Genomic DNA, 24,247 nt, shown 5'->3' with positions numbered 1-24,247 from the left:
GGTGAATGAGCAGGTAGGTGGATGAGTAGATGGAGAGATGCTGGAGGGCTCTGAAGAGCTGCTAGCAACAGAGTGGAATTTGGTTTGAAGTTACATCCCTGCCCTTGCAGCACAGTTATTACATTCCATCTTGAGCAATGAATTTCCATGCTCTGGGATCATTTGCTTAATGGGTGATCTTGTCACTAGATGAATTTTTATTTGAAAAATTTTAAAATGGTATCAGGAATTCTGGACTATGTCCAATGGTGTGTGTGTGACCTTTGTCAATGTCTTGTCTCTGAATCTTGGGATTCTCATATGACTTCCATACTGGGAGTGCTTATCACTGCCTCCTAGCTAGAATTGGATGGATGAAAGACAAGGATGAGGGATGGATGATAGAAGAAGGGATGGATGTGTGGATGGATGGATAAGAGAATCGATGGATGGATGAACATCCGGATAGGATAGACAGATGGGTGGCTGGGTAGATAGCTGGATTGGTGGGTGGTTGGGTGGACAGATGGATGAATGGATGGGTGGTTAAAAGGATGGATGGGAGGATAGCCATAGTGGTGACACAGTGTTTCAGCAGGAAAGCAACATCAGTATGTGGACTGCATGGTGTGTAGCTGCTCTGTCTGTGGCAGCTGTGTGTGGCATACCTCAAGAAACAAACACAGTCCTCAGAGTTACAAAAGATGTGCTGAGCAAGGGTGAGTCTGGCCCCAGGGAGGTCATGGGTAGCATGGGAAGGGCAGGGGAGGTGAGCCAACTCTCCAGCACCTGAGGACCCCCCCCATGCCAGCAGACCCCATGGTTAGTGACTGGGTGACTCTTCCCTTTGGGCTGTAGTTTCCCTTTTCTCTTGGATGCCACTTTCTAAGCACCAGCCCATTCTTTCCAGGAAGTAGATAGCAGAGGTTAAGAACTTGGACCCTGGAGCTAGCCTTCCTGGGATTCAAACCCTGGTTATACAACTTGAGTATCAGTTTCCTCATCTGGAAAGCGGGTGGAGCCATCCCCACCTCTGAGGACTGGCGTGAGCAGGGTGAATGGGATGACTTCTGGAGAATTGTGTGGTCCCCAGGGCACAGGAGTTCACGTACAGGTGCCTCTGAATCTCAAATCCTTACTCTGGACCCTGAGAAATGAGTACCTGCTGTGGCCCCAGTCTCTGCCCAGGGCTCCTGTGAGGATATAAGATGACTTTTTACCTAGTAATCTGAGATTCTCATAACCTTTGCTGCCTTCATTCCATCAAATGGACGCCGTCATTCTGGCCCTGGCCCAGGAAGTTGTAATTCATGAGAAAGTAGACTTTACCAAGCCATGAAGTGAGGGATACTCAGAAGGGAGAGAGACAAAGGAAGCCCATGAAGGTTTGGACCAGTGATGTGCCAATCCAGCTAAAGGGACAACAGTAACATCAGAACATTAGCCCACTGGGTGCTGCCCTGTCTTCTTGGTCTATCGCTGCTTTTTTCTTGTTTTTTTTTTTTCCTGAGGGGAGTGGGATGAGACCCCACAGTAGGGTGATGCTCTGAGGTGGTGCCTGGGCACTGGGAAGGGGTGCCCCCTGGCTGACACCCATGTCTCTCCACAGCCATCTCAGGCACAATACAGCAGAGTGATGCCTTCCGCTCCGCCCTGAGGGAGGTGCCCGTGGGTAAAGCCCGTGGTGATGGTGGTGGGCCCTTCCTGGGTGGGCTGCTTGGTGGAAGCGGAGGGAGCAGTGGTGGGGGAGGAGGTCTCTTGGGGGGCCTGCTTGGTGGTGGGAGCGGAGGAGGTGGCGGTGACCTGTTGGGTGGAGGCTTATTGGGTGGCAGTAGTAGCAGTGGTGGGGGGCTGCTGGGCGGTAGTGGGGGGCTGCTGGGTGGTGGTAGTAGCCATGGTGGGGGGCTGCTGGGTGGTGGTGGGGGGCTGCTGGGTGGTGGTAGTAGCCATGGTGGGGGGCTGCTGGGCGGTAGTGGGGGGCTGCTGGGCGGTGATGGTAGCAGTGGTGGGGGGCTGTTGGGTGGTGGTAGCCATGGTGGGGGTCTTCTTGGCGGTAGTGGAGGGCTGCTGGGTGGTGGTGGAGGGCTGCTGGGTGGTAGTGGTGGCCTGCTGGGTGGTGGCCGGCACCACTATGATGACTACAGACGAGCTGAATTCCCCCGAGGTGTTGGTGGTGTTCCCTACAACGACTTCCATGTCAGAGAACCCCCACCAAAATACACCAATGGCAGACAGCTTGGTGGCAATTACAAATATGGTCACATTGAGAAGAATGAGAACACAGCTCAGCTGGGGGGCAAATACCGCTATGGGGAGATCCTGGACTCTGATGGGAGCCTCAGGGATCTACGACACGAAGACTACCGTCACGCAGACTATGCCTACCACAGGAACCCTGGGCGGTACAGGTCTGCAGCGGACACATCCACGGTGGGCAGGCTCCACCGGCGAGAGCTGAGGCCCGGAGAGATCCCCGCTGGTGTGGCCACTGGGGCACTTGGTCCTGGGGGCCTGCTGGGCACTGGAGGCATACTGGCGAATGAAGGCATTCTGGCAGGCCAAGGTGGCTTGCTTGGCGGAGGTGGTCTCCTTGGAGATGGAGGACTTCTCGGAGGAGGTGGTGTGCTTGGTGTGCTGGGTGAAGGAGGCATCTTGAGCACCGTACAAGGCATCACTGGGTAAGGAACTGCCTACTGACTGGTGAGCCACAAACAGGTGACCCTACACCGAAGCAATCTGAGGAGATGTAAGGACTGGACATCTTGGCAGGTCCAAGTTACACAGTTTGCAGAGTTCACATGAAAGAGGCTGGAAGCCTAGACCCAGCACTGTCTGTTTTATATATACCACACCATCTGCTACACTCTCATAATGAAGTCCATTAGCGTTATTACTTACAATTATGCATTGTAATTCCAGCCATGCCCAGATTCCCCTGACACAGTCATTAACTCAAGAAATACACTGAGTTCTTATGTGAGGGAGACTGTTGGCCTAGAGACTCAGAGGACTGGGGAGTGTGGGATTGGAGAAAGAAGCAGAACCCTGTCACACAGTCACAAGGGCTGCTGGTGAACAAGAAGGTGCAGAATGAGGGCGTTACCAGCCCGGGGTTCAGGGCAGGTGGCTTCATACAGGAGTACCCTGGCTGACATCTGAGGAGTGTGCAGGAAGGATTCCTCAGGGAGCAGTGTCCTTGCAAAAGATTCAAAGGAAATGAAAGTCACAGATATGCAAACAGATGCCCCCAGGGGTGGGATACTGGGCCATGGTGTTTTCTGCCTTGATCTTCTCTATGTTCTGCCCATGGATCTCAGGTATCTCTGTGGTAGGAGGACAGAGTGTGGGGAGCAGAGGAGGAGGAGTGAGGGACGGTGCTCTGAGGCAGCAGGTGGCAGTCATCACTAACTCACCTCTCTTGACCACATGCAGGCTGCGTATCGTGGAGCTTACCCTTCCCCGGGTGTCTGTACGGCTCCTGCCTGGTGTGGGTGTCTACCTGAGCTTGTATACCCGAGTGGCCATCAACGGAAAGAGGTGCGTGCCCTGTGCTCAGAAGGGGTCCCTGGCAGGGGAGCTTGGGCAAGCTGCCTCTTCTCATCATCATGCACGGTTGCTGCATCCACCATGGTGGGAGGAGCAAGGGGAAGCATGTATCTTAATTCCAAGTCAGTCTGCAGTCCCTTCAGCAGGAAAGGCAGCCCAGTGTGGTGTTTAGGATCCAGGAGGCTGGAGGTAAGGAGTAGCTTGGGTTCTAATACTTAGACAAGTCTACTATTGCTACCAAATTTTCTTGAGTTCACTTGCCCAGGGTAGCAAGGCCACACCTCTTCCAGCTGTCTTCAGGCACAGACAGAATGCCTTCCTAGACATCCACTATGTAGACCTTGGAGGGTGAGCCTTAGCATTGGAGTCATTTCCTCGTGGTAGGGCGAGGTCATTTCTACAAAGTCAGGATGGGTACCTTACAAACCAGAGTTTATACCAGGCCCTGTTCCTAGCCTTAAAAATTGTCATTGGCTGAGGGCGAGAGAGATTTATCACGTTGCCTTGAGGCACTGGGATAGCACTTGTCTGGGTCCCCTAGATACAACGTCAGGAAGATCTAGTGCTAAAACCTGAGCTGACAGGTAGCTGACAGGCCTTCACCTGGTGGTGAGAGTGGCTCATGGTCTTATTGATCCCTTGGTCTCCTCCAGCCTCATTGGCTTCCTGGATATTGCGGTGGAGGTAAACATCACGGCCAAAGTTCGGCTGACTATGGACCGCACAGGCTACCCACGGTTGGTCATTGAGCGCTGTGACACCCTCCTGGGAGGCATCAAGGTCAAATTGCTCCGAGGGTGAGTGTGAGATGGAGAGGGACAGGGCAGGGCTGCAGGACACTACAGTCACCCATCCCAGGAAGTAAGATGGTCCCACACAAAGACCATTCTTACTGAGTCATCTACACTGTTGCTCTGGCTGTGGTCTGGCACCTGCTTGGTAGTAATTCAAGGGCTGTGCCTTTGAGTCCAGGATGTGGGCATCCACCCACTTTGGAGAGACCTGCCCAGATTCAAATCTCAATTCCATTGCTGCTGTGTGACCCTGAACAACTCTGCTGCTCTCTGAACTCTAGGTTCTGAATCTGTGGAAATGAAGTAAACTCTGTCTTTAGGAACTGAGATAAGTGTAAAGCAGTTGCTATAGCATCTGGCATGGTGTCAGTTTATGAAGATATATCCAGTTGGGCTTATGGGTCCATGAGTGTGCCAACCCATGGAGCAATTTCTCATCTGGTTATAGTTAAGTACCCCTGATCGAGGGGACATGTGAGATATTTCTCTACCTTTTCTACAAAGTGACCAAGCCCCTACCCTTCATCTAGAGAGCTGTCAGGCATTCCTGTGTTGGCCAGCACATTGTCCCCAGGCCTGAGAGATCTTGGAGGAGGGCACACTCATGACAGTTTAGAGTGGACAGCCTATCTACTCATGCCATCAGTCTTTGGTGTCCCCAATCTCTGTTTTCTCCCTTGTATTAATCCTTTGGCGCCATCATCCCAGCCCTCACCTGATGTAGACAGACCCTAGGAGTGAGAGACTCACTGTGCAGCAAGAATTCCAAATCCCTGCCTTGTGTAGCTTCTATTCTTGTGCTCCAGGATGGATGGGGACAGAAAACAACAAGGCTTCAGGACCCAAAACACAGATCTTCCCAGACTTTCACATTCATTGTAGCCCCCTCCCTCTTCTCTGAGTTACCTCAGGCAGACACCAGTGTGGTTCTGCAGCCCCCACCTCTTCATACAAACAGGTGCCTGCTCTAAAACCTGTTGTACATCACTCTTCTCCTTTATTCAACCTGGATACTCCTCCATGTCCAAACATTAAAGAACCCTTGTCTAACTTCCTAAGGCTGCCTGCTGCTCCCAGATGAGCTGTCATTTATTTGCCCATCCCCTGTTTCATTCATCTGTTTCTGTGACATGACTGTCTACAGATGCCATTTTACAGGAGGCCTGATGTAACTCATCATTTCTCATATATATATATATACATATATGTGTGTGTGTGTGTGCGTGTGTGCGCACGCGTGCGTGTGTGTGTATCACTGAAACACATACACATATGTATGCATTATGTATATATGTATGTATATCAGAGGCACACTGCCTCCAAAACACGAGCACATGTGCACCTGTGCATGCCCTCATGCACATTCCCAGTGACCTCAGGACAACCAAGACAGGATCAGCCTCTTTAAGGTGAATCCATCCACAAAGAAGACCAAGGTGCACAGCAAGCCTTAGGGAGGTGTCTAAGCTGGTGTTTTCTCCAGATTGTTGCTCCATGGCCTGGAAGAGAAGTGGCAGTTGACTATTTATGGGGGAAGGGGTCCAAGAATAGTGTGAGGGGTGAACAGGAGTAACTTTAGTGACATTGTGTCTGTCTGTCTGGCTACCTGTGCACCATCTGTGTGCGTGACCTGTTTCTGGATGTAACCAGCTGGGTCCAGGTGGACACTAAGAATCCATTCTGGTCAGTTATCTGGCCTACTTTTTGCTCTATTAAATGGCCCCCCACCCCCCAACCTTTTCAGTCCCATTTTCTTGTACTTGAGTGTGAACATAATGGGCATATTTTCATTGCTAGAGTTCTCCTGTCCTGTCCACCAATGTTTTTTGAGCACATGTAATGTTCTAGATGACATGTTGTGAGCTTAGATAAAAAAGCAAATTCATTTGTCCTCTGGGAAGATGACAAGCCACTAGCTCTACAGAAGACCACAGGAGTTGGAGGGAAGGTCATGACAGCTAGGAATCTAGGATGTCCCTGACATCTTTGGCTTGTGGAAAGAAGGAAGGAAATAAAGAAAGAAGGGAAGGAAGGGGGAGAAGGAAGAAGGAAGGGAAGGAAAAAGGGGAAGGAATGAAGGAGAATAGATTGGAGGAGAGAATGGAAGGGCCAGGGAAAGAGAGGAAGGAAAAGGGAGACTGAGAAGGAAGTTTGCTGTTGGCCTATGCGGGCAAGTCTAGGGAGAGCCCTCTGTCCAGGGCTCAGGGGCTCTCAGTGCTCAGAGCTGGAGCCAGACACCAGTATGGATGGACAGCTCAGAATGCTCCATGCCTGTTGAGTGTGTCCTCATCCTGCCCCTCCCTCCGTAGGCTTCTCCCCAACCTGGTGGACAACTTAGTGAACCGAGTGCTGGCCAATGTCCTCCCTGACCTGGTAAGGATGCGTGAGAGGGATTGTGCCTCTAGGGTCAGACAGGTGGCTCAATGGGACGGAAAGAGCCAGGGCTGGCATGTCTGTGTGGGTTGGGACAGTTGAGTGGCAAGATGGGAGGTCCAGCCTGAGCACCCACAGCTCTGGACACCCAGCTGGGGTGCTTCCTTGTTGTGGGACAGATCTCATCATCATCTCCCTAAATTTGTTTCCCATCTTAAAGATGGCAACTAGGAGAGGTCCCTCTCCTTTGGGCTGTGCTGAGGACAGGGCCCACAGAGAACAGTTAACCCATCTACATCACCCGCTGCTTCTGCCATGGGCACATGCTGGTACCCAGCTTCTGCACCTCCTGAGCTCCCTGATATCTCTCCACAGCTTTGCCCCATTGTGGATGTGGTGCTGGGTCTTGTCAATGACCAACTGGGTCTTGTGGACTGTAAGTATCTCCTCTTTATGGTGTGGCCCATGTGTATTGATGTCTGCTTAACTTAGCCCCAGGGACACTGCAGCATCTGGGAAGAGGGCTCAGAGTGATGGGCCTCCTGATAAGCCCCAGCAGTTCCACAAGAATAACTGGGCCTTCCACACTGGCTGTTGCTGTTGCCATGCCCTGCTTAGGGCTTGGGAGGCCTGGTATAGACAACAGCCAGAATCCGGGATGGAAGCCTGGTTCTGCCCTGACAGCTATGGAATTGGAATGAGCCCTAATTCTCTATAAGGAGTCAGTGCAGATACTGACCAGGCTTCAGTGCTACCACCAGTCCTGGATTTCCTAGAGGTCATTCCTGAAAGCACGACAGTGCTGTGTGGCTGTGCAGCACAGACACTAATTCACACGGCAGCACCCACAATGCTTCAGGGTTTAACTCCTGCAGCCACACAGTGGAGCCCCCCCCCTGCTGGGGACCTGGTGTCTCCTGGACACCAGGCAGTTGGAGGATGCTTTTTTGAGATGAGGAAGGAAAGCACAGGAGACAGAAGGTTTATTGCAAGCAGTCACGGGGATGTGGATTTAACCAAGCAGTACATTGTGCAGCCTTAGGTGATCCCTGGTGCGTTGTGTTTCACAGATCACAAAGCTCATCAACATTGGGATTTCTCCCCCAGTCCTGCTACAGTATCTAAAAGGTGATATTAAACATACTTTACAGAGGAGGAAGTGAGTTCCAGAGAGATGCAGGGACTTGCCTGAGGTCACACAGCAAGGAAGAGGCAGAGCTGGGCTTGGAACAAAGCTGCCTCTGCCTTGAAGCGTGAGCTGGGGCCTTGGGCCACATCCATAGGCATGGGGACACTGGAGGTGGATGTGTCTGGTGGATAGAACTGTAAAGTGACCCATCCCTTTGCCCACAGCTTTGGTGCCTCTGGGGATACTTGGGAGTGTGCAATACACCTTCTCCAGCCTCCCATTGGTGACTGGGGAATTCCTCGAGTTGGACCTCAATGTAAGTGATGGACTGGAAACATCCCTGAAGTTGAGTGTGGGCTTACCACACACATGTGAGCACGAGGCATGTGTGCGTACTTTGAACATCTGAACAGTTCCTTTTGTGGAATAGAGATCTCTAGGGCAGAGCACACACCATCCAGTGCTTACTGTGAGCTAGGCTTGTCCAAAGTAAGTGCTTCTTGCTGATAAACTCCATCTGCTCTCATGGGAACCACAGAGTGAGACTTGTTTAGTGGCACAGAGAGGTGGCTCCATTTGCCCAAGGTCACACAGCTAGTGATTGCATGCCTGGATTCTGAACCTAGACATCCAGATGCTAGTGCTGCACTGCATGCCATTAGCAGGCTAGTATGCAGTTAACAACCTGATCTTAATGATTTTTCCAAAGTCTGGTTGGTAGCCTTTGCTGTTTTCTGTCGTATAAACACTCCCACAGTGGCCAGTGATGACCTGGGAAGATGACTGAAGGTGAAATTCTGAGATTGGATCTTGTGAGCTGGGGTGAGCAGCTCTTCCTGCACCACATGGATCTTCACCCCCTTTTCTGTGCTCCTCAGACTTTAGTTGGAGAGGCAGGAGGTGACCTCATTGACTACCCCCTGGGGCGGCCAGCTGTGTTGCCCAGGCCACAGATGCCAGAACTTCCCCCCATGGGTGACAACACCAACTCTCAGCTGGCCATCTCAGCCAATTTCCTGGGCTCTGTGCTGACCATGCTGCAGAAGCAAGGTGCCTTGGACATTGACATCACTGATGGCATGGTGAGTCAGTTCAGCAGGGAAGCAAGTGGCTCGTCTGGGGTCTCTCCTAGCTTGTAATTAGAGGGAGGACTGAAGATGGTCCTGTTCTTTACCCCATACTTGAGTTAGATGGTGGTTCACCCACCCATCCATTCTACCAATCCATCCATCCATCCATCCATTTATCCATCCATTCATTCATCCATCCATCCTTTATCCACCCACCCACCCACCATTATCTATCAGAGTCTCTCACATGCCTCAGGTATGGTAGTAAGCTGCATCTGATCCAAGGAGGAGACAGTTGCTCTCTTTTTGGTGTGATTTATTTCAGTACTTTATGAGTTAAGCACCTTAATATGAATATTTAGAGTCCCCTCAGTTGTTCAACATGCATACACACCAGTGATCAAAAGAAGCATGAAAATAAAACACTAAGACCCAAGAGTAATGCTCAGAATCCACTCTCCTCAACTCCTTTAAGGGATTTCTCCCATTCAGAACTGCTGCAGAATAGTGTAGTCATGATTGTATGTGCCTCACCCAGTTTACCAGATCATACTTTGCCACATGTGATTCATTTTCATCCATCCAGATGGCTCCCTCATGACCTACTGGTCCATTCACCCATCCATTCATCTGTCCATCTACTCCTCCATTCACTGTTTATCCATGCACTTCCCATATAACCATTCACACATCCACTCAGTCATCTTTCTACTGGCCAATCCATTAATTCATCTATTATCCACACATCACCTATCCATTATCTATCTATCTATCTATCTATCTATCTATCTATCTATCCATCTATCCTTCTACCCACCCATCTATGAACCCTCCTTCCTTTATCTGCCAATCAGTCTATCCTTCCATATCCACCTATCTACCTATCCATTATGCCCATCCATCCATCCGTCCGTCTGTCAATCCATCCTTCAATATGTTTGGAAAATTTGAGATTTTGAGATATGGCATTATGTCATGACTTTGTTTTATCTTATCTGCTGCATTGGTACAGTGCTCTCTCTCTCTCTCTCTCTCTCTCACACACACACACAGGAACAACTGCTTTTCATTGTTTAGCATCTGACATTTTAGAAAGTGAATAGACACGAAGGAAATAACAGAGTGAGGTCAAATAGATGCTAGGCAGTGCACATGAACTTGGCCAAGATTTCCTAAAGAGTTCCACTAAAGAAGAAAGATTTGGGCCTTCCTTGAATATATCAAGCCATATGTTTACATAGAAAACTTAAGTGGCTGCTGCCATCCATTTAGCTATACAACTGCAATGCGAACTACACAGCAGCCACTCTGGAGTGTGCTCTTGGAGTGTGGGGCTTTTTAGGGGATCTGTCTGTTTTATGGTGTACTGGAATTTAAGCACTGTGTTATAGCACCTGCCTGTTCCCATCACCTCAGGACTCACATGACCTTGTCCTTGTCCCACAGTTTGAAGATCTTCCTCCACTCACCACATCCACACTGGGGGCCTTGATTCCTAAGGTAAGTAAGTGATCCCAATGGTGTCCTTGTCTAGCCTCTTTTATGTCCTTAGGGAATGCCTCCATGTCACTGGAGTATATAGTTAGTGCTCTGCATGTTTGGTTAAGAGATAGCAGAAGTCATGCCCAGAGCCCTCTGCAGACAGTAATAACCATGAAACGGAGAAGGGCCTTGCCTCTGAATCTGGGCAGGGTTTTAACCTGGTTCCCTGGAGTTCAGGATAGGTGTGGAGGCCAAATCCTGGTGAGGGGATACAATGAGGGTGAGGATGAGAGGTCCTGGCCTATGGTGGTGGGACAGCTTGGACAGTCTCCTCCTGGCTTGGCCACTCCTTGGCTGGGTGACTGTTGTAGTATTGAGTTTGAACTCAGGGCCTTGCATATTCCAGGCAAGTGATCTCCCTTCTGTGACCTTGACCACAGTTTTAGCATTTCTGAGTTCATTCTCCTCATTTGTATAAAGAGGCTTGTCCAGGTTGAAAAAGGGACATCTGGTGAGGGCATACGCTGCCACATGGTGGCTGAAAAGGGAGTTGGCAGGTGTTTAGAGCAGGGCATGACTCAGCATGTCCCAGCCATATTCCCACTGCCAATGACCTCACCTGTCTGTGCCTGTTTTCTCATCTGGAGATGAAGGCCCAGAGTGGGCAACTTGGCAGATGTTAACAGCTGTTTTTGCTCCCAACTCTATTTCTTGGCCTGTTTCCTGGCATTAAAGAACCCTATGAGTAGGAAGTGCCATGCAGGGTGGAGGATACTCATTTACAGCCCTCTCTACCTTTCCCCATCTCTTTCCATGCACTGCATCTAGTCCAGATGGGAGAAATTGGGAACAAAACTCAGCAAGTGATTGCTCCTGCTCTCATGTGGCTGGCATTGGAATAGCAGAAGCACCCTTCTTAGTCATAAACCTCTGTAGCTCTACCAGGGACCTCTGATACTGGAACACTTCCTGTGCTCACTACCAGGATGGACAGCTCATAAGATTGTCCCAGGATCCCCTCCTTCACTGGGAGACAGACCCCTGTTGTCAGCTTGGCAACAGGTACAGAGAGATCAGCCCATCTCCAAGGACAGAGCTATATATGGCTCAAGATGGTCACAGAATTGAGGCTTGACAAAATGACAAGTGGCTGGAGCCACAGACAGCAGCCTGACCCAGGTTCTGGTGGCCTCCTAGAGCCCTGCTTAACTGGGAACACAGTTCTAACTTTCCTGGGGCCTCTCTGAAGGAGGTGTTGATAATCTCTCAGAAACATTGCCTGTTTGGGGGTGATGGTCTTGAAAATTTCAGAGAAAAGCCAGTTGGTCAAATGCCTGACTAGTTGGCACTCACGGCCTTGAGGGTAAGTTTGTAAGGTGAAATAAATGGCTGAATTTACTGAATTTGTTCATGGACTAAGAGTTCCTATAGAACACTATAGCCCACTTGTGTCAAGACCAAGACCTCTTGCTTCTTAAGCCTAATTACCCTCTTCCTAACCATGGGCAAATTCAGCTTGAGGAACAGTTGCTTTCCATTCCCTCTGAAAGTGACTAAAAGTTTGTGCAGTGTCTGGGGCCTGCTTTCCATACTTAGGTAAGAGTTTTATATGGAATTAGCTTGGTATTTAGTAACTGTGATAAACCAGTATTTTCAGCAAGTTAGATATGGGGATCTGATTTGCAGAAACAGGCTCAACTGGCTGCTCAGGGGACACAGCCAGTCCTTGATGGTGAATTCTACTTTGAGATGGCCTGGAGCCACCTTCACATCCCAGGGAGGGTGCAAAGGGCCCCGTGACCCATAGTTGGTCACGGACAGTATGTTATAACAACTGCCTGTGGCCTCTGCTTTGTCCTTTAGTCCAGAAAAAAATAAAAAGCACAACAGAGTTTGTGTGACTCAAGTAATGAAATTTTGACTGTCACTTAGCCCAGGGCTTCAGATGATCCCACTTGTCTCTGAGCCATTTTCTGAGCATCTCTCTGTGTCTGGCATTGCTCTTGAGGCTGTATCCATCTTGTCACATGTGGTTTGTATGGTGATCCTATGTGAGGGGATCAGAGAGGGCAGGCAGCCTATTGCCCCAGTGCACAGCGGATTTGTGTCTTTTCCTGGAGTGTGTGGGCCTCCTGTGATGGGGAACCCACCCCTACCTCTACCCCTACCCCTGCCCACTCTGTGTTTGGAGGTTGGATGACAAAAGTCTACTTCCGGTGACCCTGTGCACAAATCTGGTGCCGCCCACAGGTGTTCCAGCAGTACCCAGAGTCCCGCCCACTCACCATCAGGATCCAGGTACCCAATCCCCCGTCTGTGACACTGCAGAAGGACAAAGCACTGGTGAAGGTGTTTGCCACCTCTGAGGTTGTGGTCTCCCAGCCCAACGATGTAGAGACCACCATCTGCCTCATCGATGTGGTATGTGTCTCAGGATGAAGCTCCAACAGCTGGGTCTAAAGACAGAGCCACGAGGGCTCTTCAGGGTCCCTGTCTTCACATCCCCACAGTCACCACCAATGGCCAGCTGTCCAGCTTCTGCGCTGGGGGAGCTGGCTCATCCAGTCACTTCTGGCTGTGTGACTTTGTGTTAGTGGCTTTCGGTCTCTAGGTCTTACTTTTTCCTCTCCTTGAGAAGTGGCAGCTGGACATTAGTAAAGTGCTCAGGGAAGCTTTGGGGACCCTACCAAAGTTTTGAAGTATAGCTGTCTGTGTTCAGACAGACCACTTAGGCAGTACTCACTGGGCACTACTGTGTGTTATACCTTCTATATGGTGCCAAGGAAGAGGGAAAAGCACATGGTACCTATTCACTTTTCCCTGGTGCCTAGTGAGGGGTAAAATAGCTGTTTCCACAATTATTTCACAACAGAGAACCTGCCTTATAATAATTGTTACATGATAATTGGATATATTTATAGGGCATAGATGTTTCAATGTACACATACTGTGTGCAGTAATAAAACCAGGATCATTATCCATTCATATACACACCCATCAGCTCACACACCCATCAGCTCACATACCCATCAGCTCACATGCCCATCAGCTCACACACCCATCAGCTCACACGTCCATCAGCTCACACATCCAGCAGCTCACATACCCATCAGCTCACATGCCCATCAGCTCACACACCCATCAGCTCACAGGCCCATCAGCTCACATGCCCATCATCTCACACATCCATCAGCTCACATGCCCATCAGCTCACACACTGATCACCTACCTCACACTGTGAGACTGCTCACACACTCACCTCCTCTTTGCACTTGAAAAACAATATTCTGTCCTCAAGCTATCTTGAGGTATGATAAATTCTTGTGAACTCTTGTCACTTTGCCACATTATTGAAGACTTCTCAAGGAGTCTTTAAAAATCAAAACCATCCTTCTCCCCTGCTTCCCTCAAACCTCTGAAGGAAAGCAATCTCCTAAAAGTGACCCCAAAGTCCTGCAAGGTCTCCTTCTGGTCACTTTTCAGCTCCTCAATGCTCTCCAGAAAAGTCAGGCATAGTCTAACCACAGGGCCTTTGCTTGGGCTGTCCCTTGATGTCTTCATGACTCAGTCATTTTCTTATTGTAGGTTTTTGTCCAAATGCCACCTTCTCAGACACCCCTCATCTGGAGCAGAGCCCATTGCTTCTCATATCACCCATCTGAAATACAATCCTCCCACACTCTGTCTCCTAGGCTTGAAGCCTTAACCTGATGCTGCAAAACAAATTTGTGAGTTTATTGATAGGCGGAGATTAATCCCATTCACTGTCAGATCTCCCTCCCCAGAGCCTGACATAGGCCCAATGCATTTAGTTGCAAAGTAAACATTTTGCAAAGGAATGTGTTCTGAGGGCTACTCCCTCTCTCGGGAGTATCAGGTAGATACTCAGGGCTTTGGTCCCATCTGCTGCATCTTCACAATGCTTGCTGCTCCAGGGTTGGGGACCAATGAGCTATTTCCAGGCTGGAAGTGGTTTCCTTGGCTGAAGCCACTGTGGAAGGAGTGGCCAGGAGAGCCCGTCCTATCTGGGCATCATCGGATGAGAGGTGGAGATGGGAGTGTGTGCTCTACCTACCCCGTGAGGCAGCTAATAGGCACTTTGCCATAGCAACATACCACTGAGATGCAATCCTGGCTTCCTGGGTCTACAGCCTGGCTTAGTCTAGCCCAGATCATCCCACCTCAGCCTCAGAATCTTCTCACCTCCTTGTTGTCCATTCTTCTGCTGTATAATGCTTTCTTCTTTTCTGTCTCTTTGCAAGTGCCCTGCCCTATGGCCCGGACACCTCTCACTCCTTTTCATCTCTCAACCCTACACACTCTTCAGTCCTTGGCACAAATACCGTTTCCTCCTGATGGCTTCCCGTACCAGCTTAGACCCCTGACTCTGTCACCAGGGCCCCAGCTCTTCTCCATCACTGTCTTATCTACACTGTCCCCGGTTTGTTGGAGGCAGACTTTAATTTTCATAAGATTGTTTTGTTTTATTTATTAGGTGAAGGTTATGAGAGGCAGTGAGAAATTTTCCTAGGGCAACTTTTGCTTGAAGGAAAGGAGGAGTCTGAACATTTTATGCCTCTCTTAAGGCACAGGGCAATTGTGATTAGCAGGGGTGCTGTCCAATTGCATCTTCAGTGGCTCATTCCCAGCAAGTTCCATAGGCTTAAAGCCCTCTCCTGAAGGGATCTTGGTTTGTTTTTTTTTTGTTTGTTTTTTTTTTTTTTTTGGTCAACACCCACAGTGCCAATCTTGGGCATGTCTCAGAGAATGTTCACTCAGACAGTGCAGAGATATAAATGGAAACAGTAGTGGATATTGGCTGACTCCTGAATGCAAGCTGTAGGTTGTGGGGAACTTTTGGCAGTCTTGTGCTTACAAGGAGGCCAGGCCTCTTGGTAGAGGAGTGATCTACCATGTTCAGGTGAATGGGGCATCATCGGGCACTGTACACTGGGAGTAGCTGGCATGCAGCAGCCAGCATGACCACAATGGTGCATATTCTTCCCCTCTTCCTGCAGGACACAGACCTCTTGGCCTCATTTTCCGTGGAAGGGGATAAACTCATGATTGATGCCAAGCTGGACAAGTAAGAGGGTCTGCAGCCATGGACTTCTGCTCCTCAGAGCACATCTTCTGTATCTTCTGTACTGATACTGTCAGTGTGGGCTCCTGCAGGGCCACCAGGCAGGAGGTCGAGGTCTGCTGTGTGATTGTGAGGGCTGGGTAGATCCAAGAGGCTGCAGAGGTGACCATACCTATCTGCTGAGACCACAGTGGGCCAAAGCCAGGAATACAGCCAAGAGAACCTGCTGTGCCAAGTGTTGCACCGGACTCACTAAAGTGCAGATGACATCATGTTGCTCTTGGTCTTTTATCCATGTGTGCGGCCTTCCTAAAGGCCCCTGACATCAGGGCCCTCATTCTCCTGTTTTAGAGATGAGAAACTAGGGTTCAGAGAGGTGGGCGCGCTAACTCAATGCCACACAGAGTGGAGCTAGGAGCCAGTGCAGGTTCAGATTCCTGCTCTTTTGAATGGTGAGTGCTGTGTCTAGAGTCCAGCAATACCATTTAGATCCTGATGTGATCACTGACTGACTATGTGATGTCAGCCAGATGACTTCTTTGAGCCTCATGGGGATGATAACCTTGACTTTATAAGTGCAGGCACTGAGGAAGCCTCTGATGCAGGCACCGAGGAAGGTTCTAGAAGGTTCTCTGCAGAAATGAGGGTTGCCATCACCTCCATATCAAGATTAAAGAGTTCCTACTTTGGGCTCTCAGTATACACTTAGGTTAGGGTGAGTTTTTCTTTTGACAGTCAGTCAGTGTTTATGAAGCCCAGCAATGGAAGACACTCACAGGTGGTGCTAGTAGGCCACCCAGGAAGGACCAGGAGATGGCCAGCCAGGTCTGGTGAGAAGAGCAGTCATGGGGAGAGCAGGGAATTCCAGAGAGGGAGCTGGGTTTCCAGTGGGGAGAGTGACCTGGACAGTTTGTAGTGTCAAGGCATTTGGGTGGTGTGGGGAGGAGAGGGCTGGGCACGGACCTCAGAATGTCCAGCCAGGAAAGTCTTCTTGAGAGGCTGCTGTCTGTCCAGATAGAAGCTGAACCTTCCTGTTGAACAACCACAAACTCCCTCTCCTTCTGGGGAGAGTCTGTGGGTCCCCTTAAGGCAGGGCTGTGAGACAGGAACCCTCTTGCTGTGGAGTGTGAGCTCACACACGGGCCTCCCTTCTCAGAGCAGCACAGGAGTGGAGTGTACAGGCTCAGGGTGAATCCTGTTAGCCCTCCCTAGCTTTGTGGCTGATCCGAGAGAACCAGCAGTCTCAGCTTTGGGTGGGGGTGCTATGAGGATTCAGTGAGATAGAGACAGTGTTCACACAGGACACTGGCTGCATATCACACATGGGCCCAACTACTTCATAGGGACCCCTCCCCCTTTAGTCCTGGCAGCCATCCCCTCTACAGATGAGGAAACTGAGGCACAGAGAGGTGAAGTTCCTACGATTGCACAGCCAGTGTGTGGCAAAGCTGTAATTCCAGGCTTACTTCTGTTAGCCTGGCATATGAAATGGTCTTAGTGCTCAGCGTAAGTGAGGAGAACAGTCATGGCTGTGATTAGTCCTTCCAGGATGAGGGTCTTCTGATGCATGCTGGCTGAGGCGCCTGACAGTTGATTATGAGTCCTACTGCTTTTAACAGGCCACTTTCTTTCACTGCAGAACCAGCCTCAACCTCAGAACTTCAAATGTGGGCAACTTTGATGTAAGTATTAGGGTTTAGGCATCAGAAAAGATCTTCTGGCTACTTTGTTACTCCTGGTTTCCCCACCTAAGGCTTCAGAGGGTGCTCCCTCTCTCCCCCTCTCTCTTCTGTCTCTCTCTTGAATATTAGTGGTTTTGGTTGGCTTGGGTGAGATTTCTGCACAGAGAAAGGCAGACCCATTGTCCTGTCATTTGTCTTTGATCTTCTCCAACCCCAAACCCTGCCACCAGTGACATCGATATTACCAGCTCAATTTTAGCCACAGAAGCTCTCCCCAGCTTCACAGATGCCTGGGTATAGCTCCATCTAGAACAGGCATCCCTGGACTCCAGGTTGGGAGGAGCACCACACGCCATGAGCATAATGGAAATGCAGGGAGTGCCCAGGCATGCCAGCAGCTCAAAACATACCTTGCCCCACGTGGGTCCCTTTTCTCTTCAGTCCTCACATCAGTCTTGTGACTTCAGCAGTTAGTAGCCTCCCCTTTCCAAATAAGGACTGTAAACTCAGTGACTTCTGTGACTTGTCACAGGTAGCAGAGCCATGAAGGAGTGACCAGAGTCAGCCTTTGCCGACTCTGTGGCAGGTGTTTACACATGTCACTTGCTCTGATCTCCAATAATGTAGTGGAGATTGTCCACTCCTGTTTGTAGACAGGGAACCCAAAACCTAGAGAGGTCAAGGGCAGTTGTGCAGCTGTCCCTCAGCATCAGTGAGGGATCTGCCCCAGGGCCCCCAGGATGCACATGTCCACTGTGTAAACGGTGTGGTGTTTACATGTGGCCTGTCAATCCTTCTGTATACTTTCCAGCATGTGACTAATTATTATCTGCATTGCCTACAGAATCATGATGAGAAGAATGAATCCAAACATTTAGTGTTGATTAAAAAAACAAAAGAACAAAGAAATGTTGTTGTTGAGACAGAGTCTTGTATTGCTAGCCCAGGCTTACCTTGATCTCACAGCAATCTCCCTGCCTCAGAATACACGTAATTCTGTTTTCCAATAACTTGAAGCACATTGATTGAGTCCCCAGAAGCAAGGGTTTATAGAGTGACCTGACTATTTGACTAATGGCTGAAGGCCAGCCAGGTGACAGGACCCCCTCATAATCCCCAGAGTCCTTGCAAGTGGATCCACTGCACAGTTGAGGAAGTTCAAGATCAGAGAGGCACAGAGCCTTCCCACAGGGCCCTGAGGTTGAGCTGGGATGTGCAAGGTAGCTATGGAACCTCAGCCTCCTGGGGGAGGAGCTAAGCCTTCTTTGCCTCTTAGCAGCCTCTGCCTGTACTGTGAGCTGGAGAACCGTGGGCACCAAGGGGCTGCCATCTGAGGCCTTGTGTGTTCTCTCAAGAGGCACTAGGCCTTCACTTCGGACTCCAGGTCATCCAGGGTCCATCAGAGCTGTCTGCGGCCCTGCCTGAGCTCAGTTGTTCTTCCTCAGGTGTTCATCTTGGAAATGCTGGTTGAGAAGATCTTCGACTTAGCGTTTATGCCAGCAATGAATGGTAAGAGTGGGTATCCAAGCCTCTCTGGGGCACGTGGGTCATGGAGCTAGTGACTGCTGGGTTATTGGGTATACTGAGGACTTTACTAATTTCTGAGGACTTTACTAAAATAGATTGAGTTAAGTTTTTGAGGGCAAATGTTCTTCAAGCTTACCAATAAGTAAGAATTACTTTTAGATTTTTTTTTTTTTTTTTCGAGACAGGGTCTCACTGTACAGCCCAAGCAAGCCTCGAGTTTGTGGTCCTCCTGCCTCAGCTGCTTATATGTTGGGATTATAGTTGTATGCCACCATGCCAAATTTAACATTTATCTTTACATGACAAGCAACACATGCTCACATTTCTGTTGATAAGGAGCAGCATGGTTCCTCCTACATCTGCTTCCTGTTTGGCTGATGGTTTTGTTTTTCTGATTCCTGTGAAAATTGTATGTGTATAAATTTTATGAATCACAGAAGAGCTTTTAGAAGCCTCCACCCAGAGATGAGTCATCTGAACATCTAAGTATTTGGTATTTCCTTGTAAACTTGTTCCCCTCATTTTTACACCCTCAAGATCCCATCTTACTCCTTAAGTGTCACAGAAACCTAGCAAGGAGAGCGGAAAGTATCAAGACTTGGCAAGTCAGAGCCAGAGACTCTTGACTGGGCCTAGTATCTGTCTCAGTTAGGGTTTCTATTGCTTTGGAGAGACACCATGGCCCAGAAAACTTAGAAAGGAAAACATTTAATTGGGGCTGGCTTATGGTTCAGAGGTTCAGTCCATTGTCATCATAGTGAGACACAGCAGAGTGTAGGCAGACACGGTACTATACCTGTAGCTGACTGTCCTACATTTTGCAGGCAACAGGAAGTGGTCTGAAACACTGGGCATGGCTTGAGATCTCAAAGCTCACCTCCACAGTGACACACTTCCTCCAATGAGACCACACCTACTCCAACAAGGCTGCACCTCCTAATAGTACCACTCCTTTTGGGGGGCCATTTTCTTTCAAACCACCACATTCTAATCCCTGGCTTCCAAAAGCTTGTAACAATATCATAATGCAAAAATTCATTTAGTCCCTTTTCAAAAGCCCCCATGGTTTATCACAGTCTCAACACTGTTTTAAAAATTTCAAAATTCAAAGTCTTTTTTTTTTTTTTTGAGATTCGTACAATGTCTTAACTGTAATCCCCTATAAAATTAAAATCAAAATCAGATCACATACTTCCAACATCTAATGGCACAGCATATACACTACTCTTCCAAAGTTTAAGGAAGGGAGCTCAGTGAGGAAATAACAGGCCAAAGCAAGATCGAAAGTCAGCCGAGCAAACCCCAAACTTGCATCTCTATGTCTGATGTCTCCAGCTCCTTTCAGCTCTGTTGACTTCAGCACACTTCTTTCTCTTGGACTGCTCCCCCTGGTTACAGCTTTGCTTGGCAGGTATCCCACAGCTCTGGCATTCCTGACCTTTTGGGGTCTTTAAGGTAATCCAGGCTTCAACTTCACAGCTTGCTTCATGCAATGGCCTCTCTAGGCCTCCCTCCGGGGACGTCCTCACACATGCCTGACTCAGCAGCTTTCCTTTGATGTAGAGGCCAATTCCATAGCCCTTTTCTTCTATCCTTAACTCCAGAACCACATGGCCGAAGCTGCCGTTCTGCTATTTAGTGGGGCTGGAACATGGCCCACTTATTTAATTACATCTTCAACAGCTTTCTGTTTTCCTTCACTGCCTAAGCTTGGCTGTCCTTGAACTTGCCCTGTAGACCAGGGTGGCCTCAAACTCAGAGATCTACCAGCCTCTGTCTTCCAAGTGCTGGGATTAAAGGTGTACACCACCGCATCCAGCTCTAAGCTTTTCTTTAAATCCTTTTCACAAGCTGGAATTTATCAGGGTAGGATCTTGCCCTGAGGTCATGACTCCCTTCATTCTTAATCTGTTTCTCTCCTTGAACACAGGACTTAGTTCCATCCCACTTCCTGGTGCCCCTTTCTCAATCTGTACATTTAGCATTTGCATTTTCTCTTTTTCATTATAAATTTTCAGTAGAATTATCACTAATAACACCCAACGGAGTCTATACTCCGTTGTTTTGGGAGTTCCTCTGCCAACAGAATTAATCCAAAACTCCTCACTTAAGCCTCAGATAGACTCTTAGGATGATGGCAAAAAGCTATCTGAGGCCAGCCTGGGCTTCTGGGCAGGAACCTCAAGGACAAAGCCCGAGAGGCAGAAAAGACATCTATGGTCTTGAAAATGCTGGTTGCTTTTGGCCAGGCTGCCACCTCTTGGCCACATGGACCACACTTGACTGACTCTCCCACCCACCCCCTTTACAGCTCTGCTGGGTTCTGGAGTCCCTCTGCCCAAAATCCTCAACATCGACTTCAGCAATGCCGACATTGATGTGTTGGAGGTAAGGAGAGAGGAAGGCGATTTCCCTTTCAGCTCTTACCATAAACTTTGTTACTTTGAGAGAGAGAGAGAGAGAGAGTACAACTTGAGTTTTTCCCCTTCAAATCACAGTACCATGTTGAGGGAACAAAGCACAATGCCAAAAACTTTTATGCCTGCTGCTCCTTCTTTCCCAGCTGGGAAAGCTGAGGGTCCAAGCAGTGGCAGGTGTGCCAAGTTGAAGTGTGGTTGAGTTCACTGAACACCTACTTGGTGCCATACATTACAGGAGGCTGGAAGCAAGTTCAAGCCTAGCTCAACCTGGCTCACCCAGTCCAGTAGCGATCCACACTCATTAAGTAGTTGACTAATTGCACTGACAGTGGGTGGCTTGAAGTTCAAATTCAGGGGCTTTGTTTCCATTATAAAAGACATGTTTGCTCAGCATACAGCATGTGGGAAGCACAGGCAAGATTCAGCCTGTGTGCCACTAAGGTGGACATTCAAGCCAGAACCCCATCAGATACTTGCTGGCATTCATTCTGATCTTCCTAGAATTTCTACCTCATTTATGGTTCTGATCCAGAGGGTGCTGGGCTTAAAGAATGAGGACCTCTGCCTGGTACTGTCTGGGTAGCTTGAAGCAGGTTATGCACCTTCTCTGATGGTCACTCTTGCAGGCATAGCCATTAGTCACCAGGCTACTTCTAGAATAAAATGAGAAAGTGGAAAGGGTTTACACAGCCCTTGGAATGCAGTAGGCCTTCTGGAATTGTCTGCTGTTCCCAGTGCCACTAGTATAATGCTGCAGGGGGAGGGGGCATCTGAGGCCCTAAACCCAGAGTTTATCTCTTCAGAACACACTCCCAGAATGGGCTGAATGAACCTTTCTTCCACATGGGGAATTACCCCTTGCAGAATGCTGCGTGTATTTGCACGACTCTGGGTGTGCAAAGCACACTCACCTTGTGACTCGATCTTGGGCTGGGGAGCAATACTCCCTCTACATCTGGAGAGTGGTTCAGGAAGCTGACAGTGACCTTGGATGGCCAGAACAGGCGTGGAGCCATCCCCAGGGTTGCCTGCCCTGACCCCATCAGACAGACTGATGCTGTCTGAACAATTGTGAACAGTGGTTCCCATCACTCATGTGACATCACATTGGCAATATGGCTACTGGAACCAAGGGGCTGGGACACAGGAACAGGACTGATATGGGTTTTCACTCCCTGTCATCATTTCAGCATTTGCTGGGCGTGTGCCCTGTGTACCATATCACGAGTTCAGTCACAGCCCAGCCCCAGGTCCAGCAAAATCTCCAGCTGACTTTTGGACCTATATAACAGTGGCACTGGAAATGGTGGACAGTCCACACACTAGGAGAAGGACTGAGTGTCAGCAGGGTAGACCACTTACCCAAAGTCACTCTTCTGGAATTTGCAGGGAAATAACATGCCGTGACTCCAAACAGTGCCTCTCTGTGGGGCTGCCTCTACCTCCCAGGCTTTTTTGAAATAGTAGGCATGACTTTTTCCTTCCTGAAAAATCACTCGTGACTGTTTACTTATCAAAATGCTTACCACTTTATATTAATGAATTGTGTTTTAGTTCTCCTTCAAATCCCAGTAAGGAAATTGTGTGATCTCTAAATTAAACTATGTAACTAGAATTTATCCAGAGTAGTTAGGAAACAGCACAGTGCTGTAAGGAAGTAAGTCCAAATCCGTGTCTGGAAAGTTTGAAGATAAGGTCAGCTCTGGGCCTGGCCTTGCAACCCCTTGGGTGTTTATCTTATCTTTTTATTTTGATACCACTTAAATTTACAGGAAAATTTGAAAAAAGAGCAAGACTAGATCATTCCAGTATGCTATCTCCCCAGCTTCCCCTCATGGTAGCGTCTTATAGAGCTTGCCAACCAAACAGCGAGCACCAGCGCACGGCTCCATCAGCTCACCCACATGTCCTCATGTCTTCTGTGCTGCTCAGAGTCTGCTCGAGGGTGTCCCAAATTGTACTGGGTTGCCCTATCTCCCTTGAGTCCTGCCATCTCATGGAGACTCACATTTCTTTGGCTTCATGACTGTGACATTTTCTGTTTGTGGGGACAGCCACAGCTTAGTCAGAGCTGACCCAGCCTTGTGATGGGGCTGGGCTGTCTCTTCCCACTGTCACCTCCCAGGACACTGTGTATCCACGTGGCTTATCCTGGACAGTCTCTCTGGTTGTTACTGCCTGGTTCCTGCCAGACTTCCCCAGTGTGAAGCCACCTTCTGAACCTCTGACAGGCACACATACCTTGTGGGGGAACTGTGACACTCGCACACATGTTTGGGAAACTTACAGATGTCCATTGCACCCCACCACTCACTTAGGCTCCTGTCAGCAATAGTTTTCACCAAGGGTTTGCCTGCTTCAGTTTTCTGCATGTGTAATTTCGTTGATTAATCAGAAATCTTATGTAGGAAAGAGCTGTCTCTCAACTCCAATTATTTATGTGTTCACTCAGCTTTCTGTGTTAAGGCAAACCACAATGGACATTTTATTAGGGTTATAATCTATGCATTATTTAGTTTGTTGTATAACATCCTAAAGTTATGTCTCCTGGGTTTGGGAAGGCTATAAACAGGGACTTAGGCCCGCGTCTCTGATTTGGTTGAAAAAGATGAGGAACAAAAAGGGAAGTGTCTACCACCTGGCTCAAGCTCCTCTGTGCAGGGCAAGGTAATGGTCCAGACAGGTGGGCCACAGACTGCCAAACTCTCTCCATCCCACGAGATGGCAAGCAAGTGGCCAAGGTTGCAGCCAGTGCTACCCTGTCTTCACCTGGTTATCTCTTCTGCCCTGAAGGACCTGCTGGTGCTGAGCACATGAGTGACAGAGACAGCTACTATGAGAAGAACTCAGAACCAGCTCCAGAAAGAATTGCCCTGAACACCGTCCCAGTCCCAAATCCCTTCAGTCTTCATCACAGGTCCCTTCCTAACCCTTCCCTCCTTCTCCCCCCTTCCCTCACCCTGGGAAAGGATCCAGCGACTACCCATTGGCCAACGGTATCATGCTCAGGACAACATGGGGACTGAGATCTTGTGCTTTCAATAAAACATTTCACTTTCCCTGCAGTTGAGGTGTCTCCATGAAGGACCGTCCTGGGGCCCAGAATTTCCTTCCCTCCTTGAGTGTGCTTTGGATATTGGCGTGGAGTTATATCTGCCTGGC

At 49.1% G+C, this 24,247-nt stretch overlaps 1 protein-coding gene across 1 annotated transcript; it reads left to right on the top strand.

Annotated features, from left to right (window-relative positions):
- Window positions 1-563: 563 nt before the first annotated feature.
- Window positions 564-23,972, top strand: Bpifb4 (BPI fold containing family B member 4). The gene is made up of 16 exons (XM_051194170.1): window positions 564-698; window positions 1,589-1,651; window positions 2,144-2,657; window positions 3,412-3,516; window positions 4,179-4,322; window positions 6,629-6,692; window positions 7,068-7,128; window positions 8,046-8,137; window positions 8,700-8,903; window positions 10,338-10,391; window positions 12,624-12,794; window positions 15,392-15,459; window positions 17,096-17,138; window positions 18,584-18,647; window positions 20,977-21,053; window positions 23,879-23,972. Exons 1-16 carry the CDS (start codon window positions 593-595, stop codon window positions 23,900-23,902), a joined length of 1,854 nt encoding a protein of 617 aa, XP_051050127.1. The 5' UTR covers window positions 564-592; the 3' UTR covers window positions 23,903-23,972.
- Window positions 23,973-24,247: the final 275 nt, after the last annotated feature.

The sequence above is a fragment of the Phodopus roborovskii genome, unplaced genomic scaffold (genome assembly GCF_943737965.1).
Source record: "Phodopus roborovskii unplaced genomic scaffold, PHOROB, whole genome shotgun sequence".
Taxonomy (NCBI): Eukaryota; Metazoa; Chordata; class Mammalia; order Rodentia; family Cricetidae; genus Phodopus; species Phodopus roborovskii.
The sequence above is the reverse complement of the archived record's forward strand: the minus strand, read 5'-3'. Positions and strand labels throughout refer to the sequence as shown.

Bases quoted from the DNA above. Each gene is read 5' to 3' on its own strand.
- Bpifb4 (XM_051194170.1), top strand. From the start codon at position 593: ATGTGGACTGCATGGTGTGTAGCTGCTCTGTCTGTGGCAGCTGTGTGT. The intron at 15,460-17,095 runs GTAAGAGGGTCT...CTTTCACTGCAG, and splicing joins ATTGATGCCAAGCTGGACAA to AACCAGCCTCAACCTCAGAA. The intron at 17,139-18,583 runs GTAAGTATTAGG...GTTCTTCCTCAG, and splicing joins CAAATGTGGGCAACTTTGAT to GTGTTCATCTTGGAAATGCT.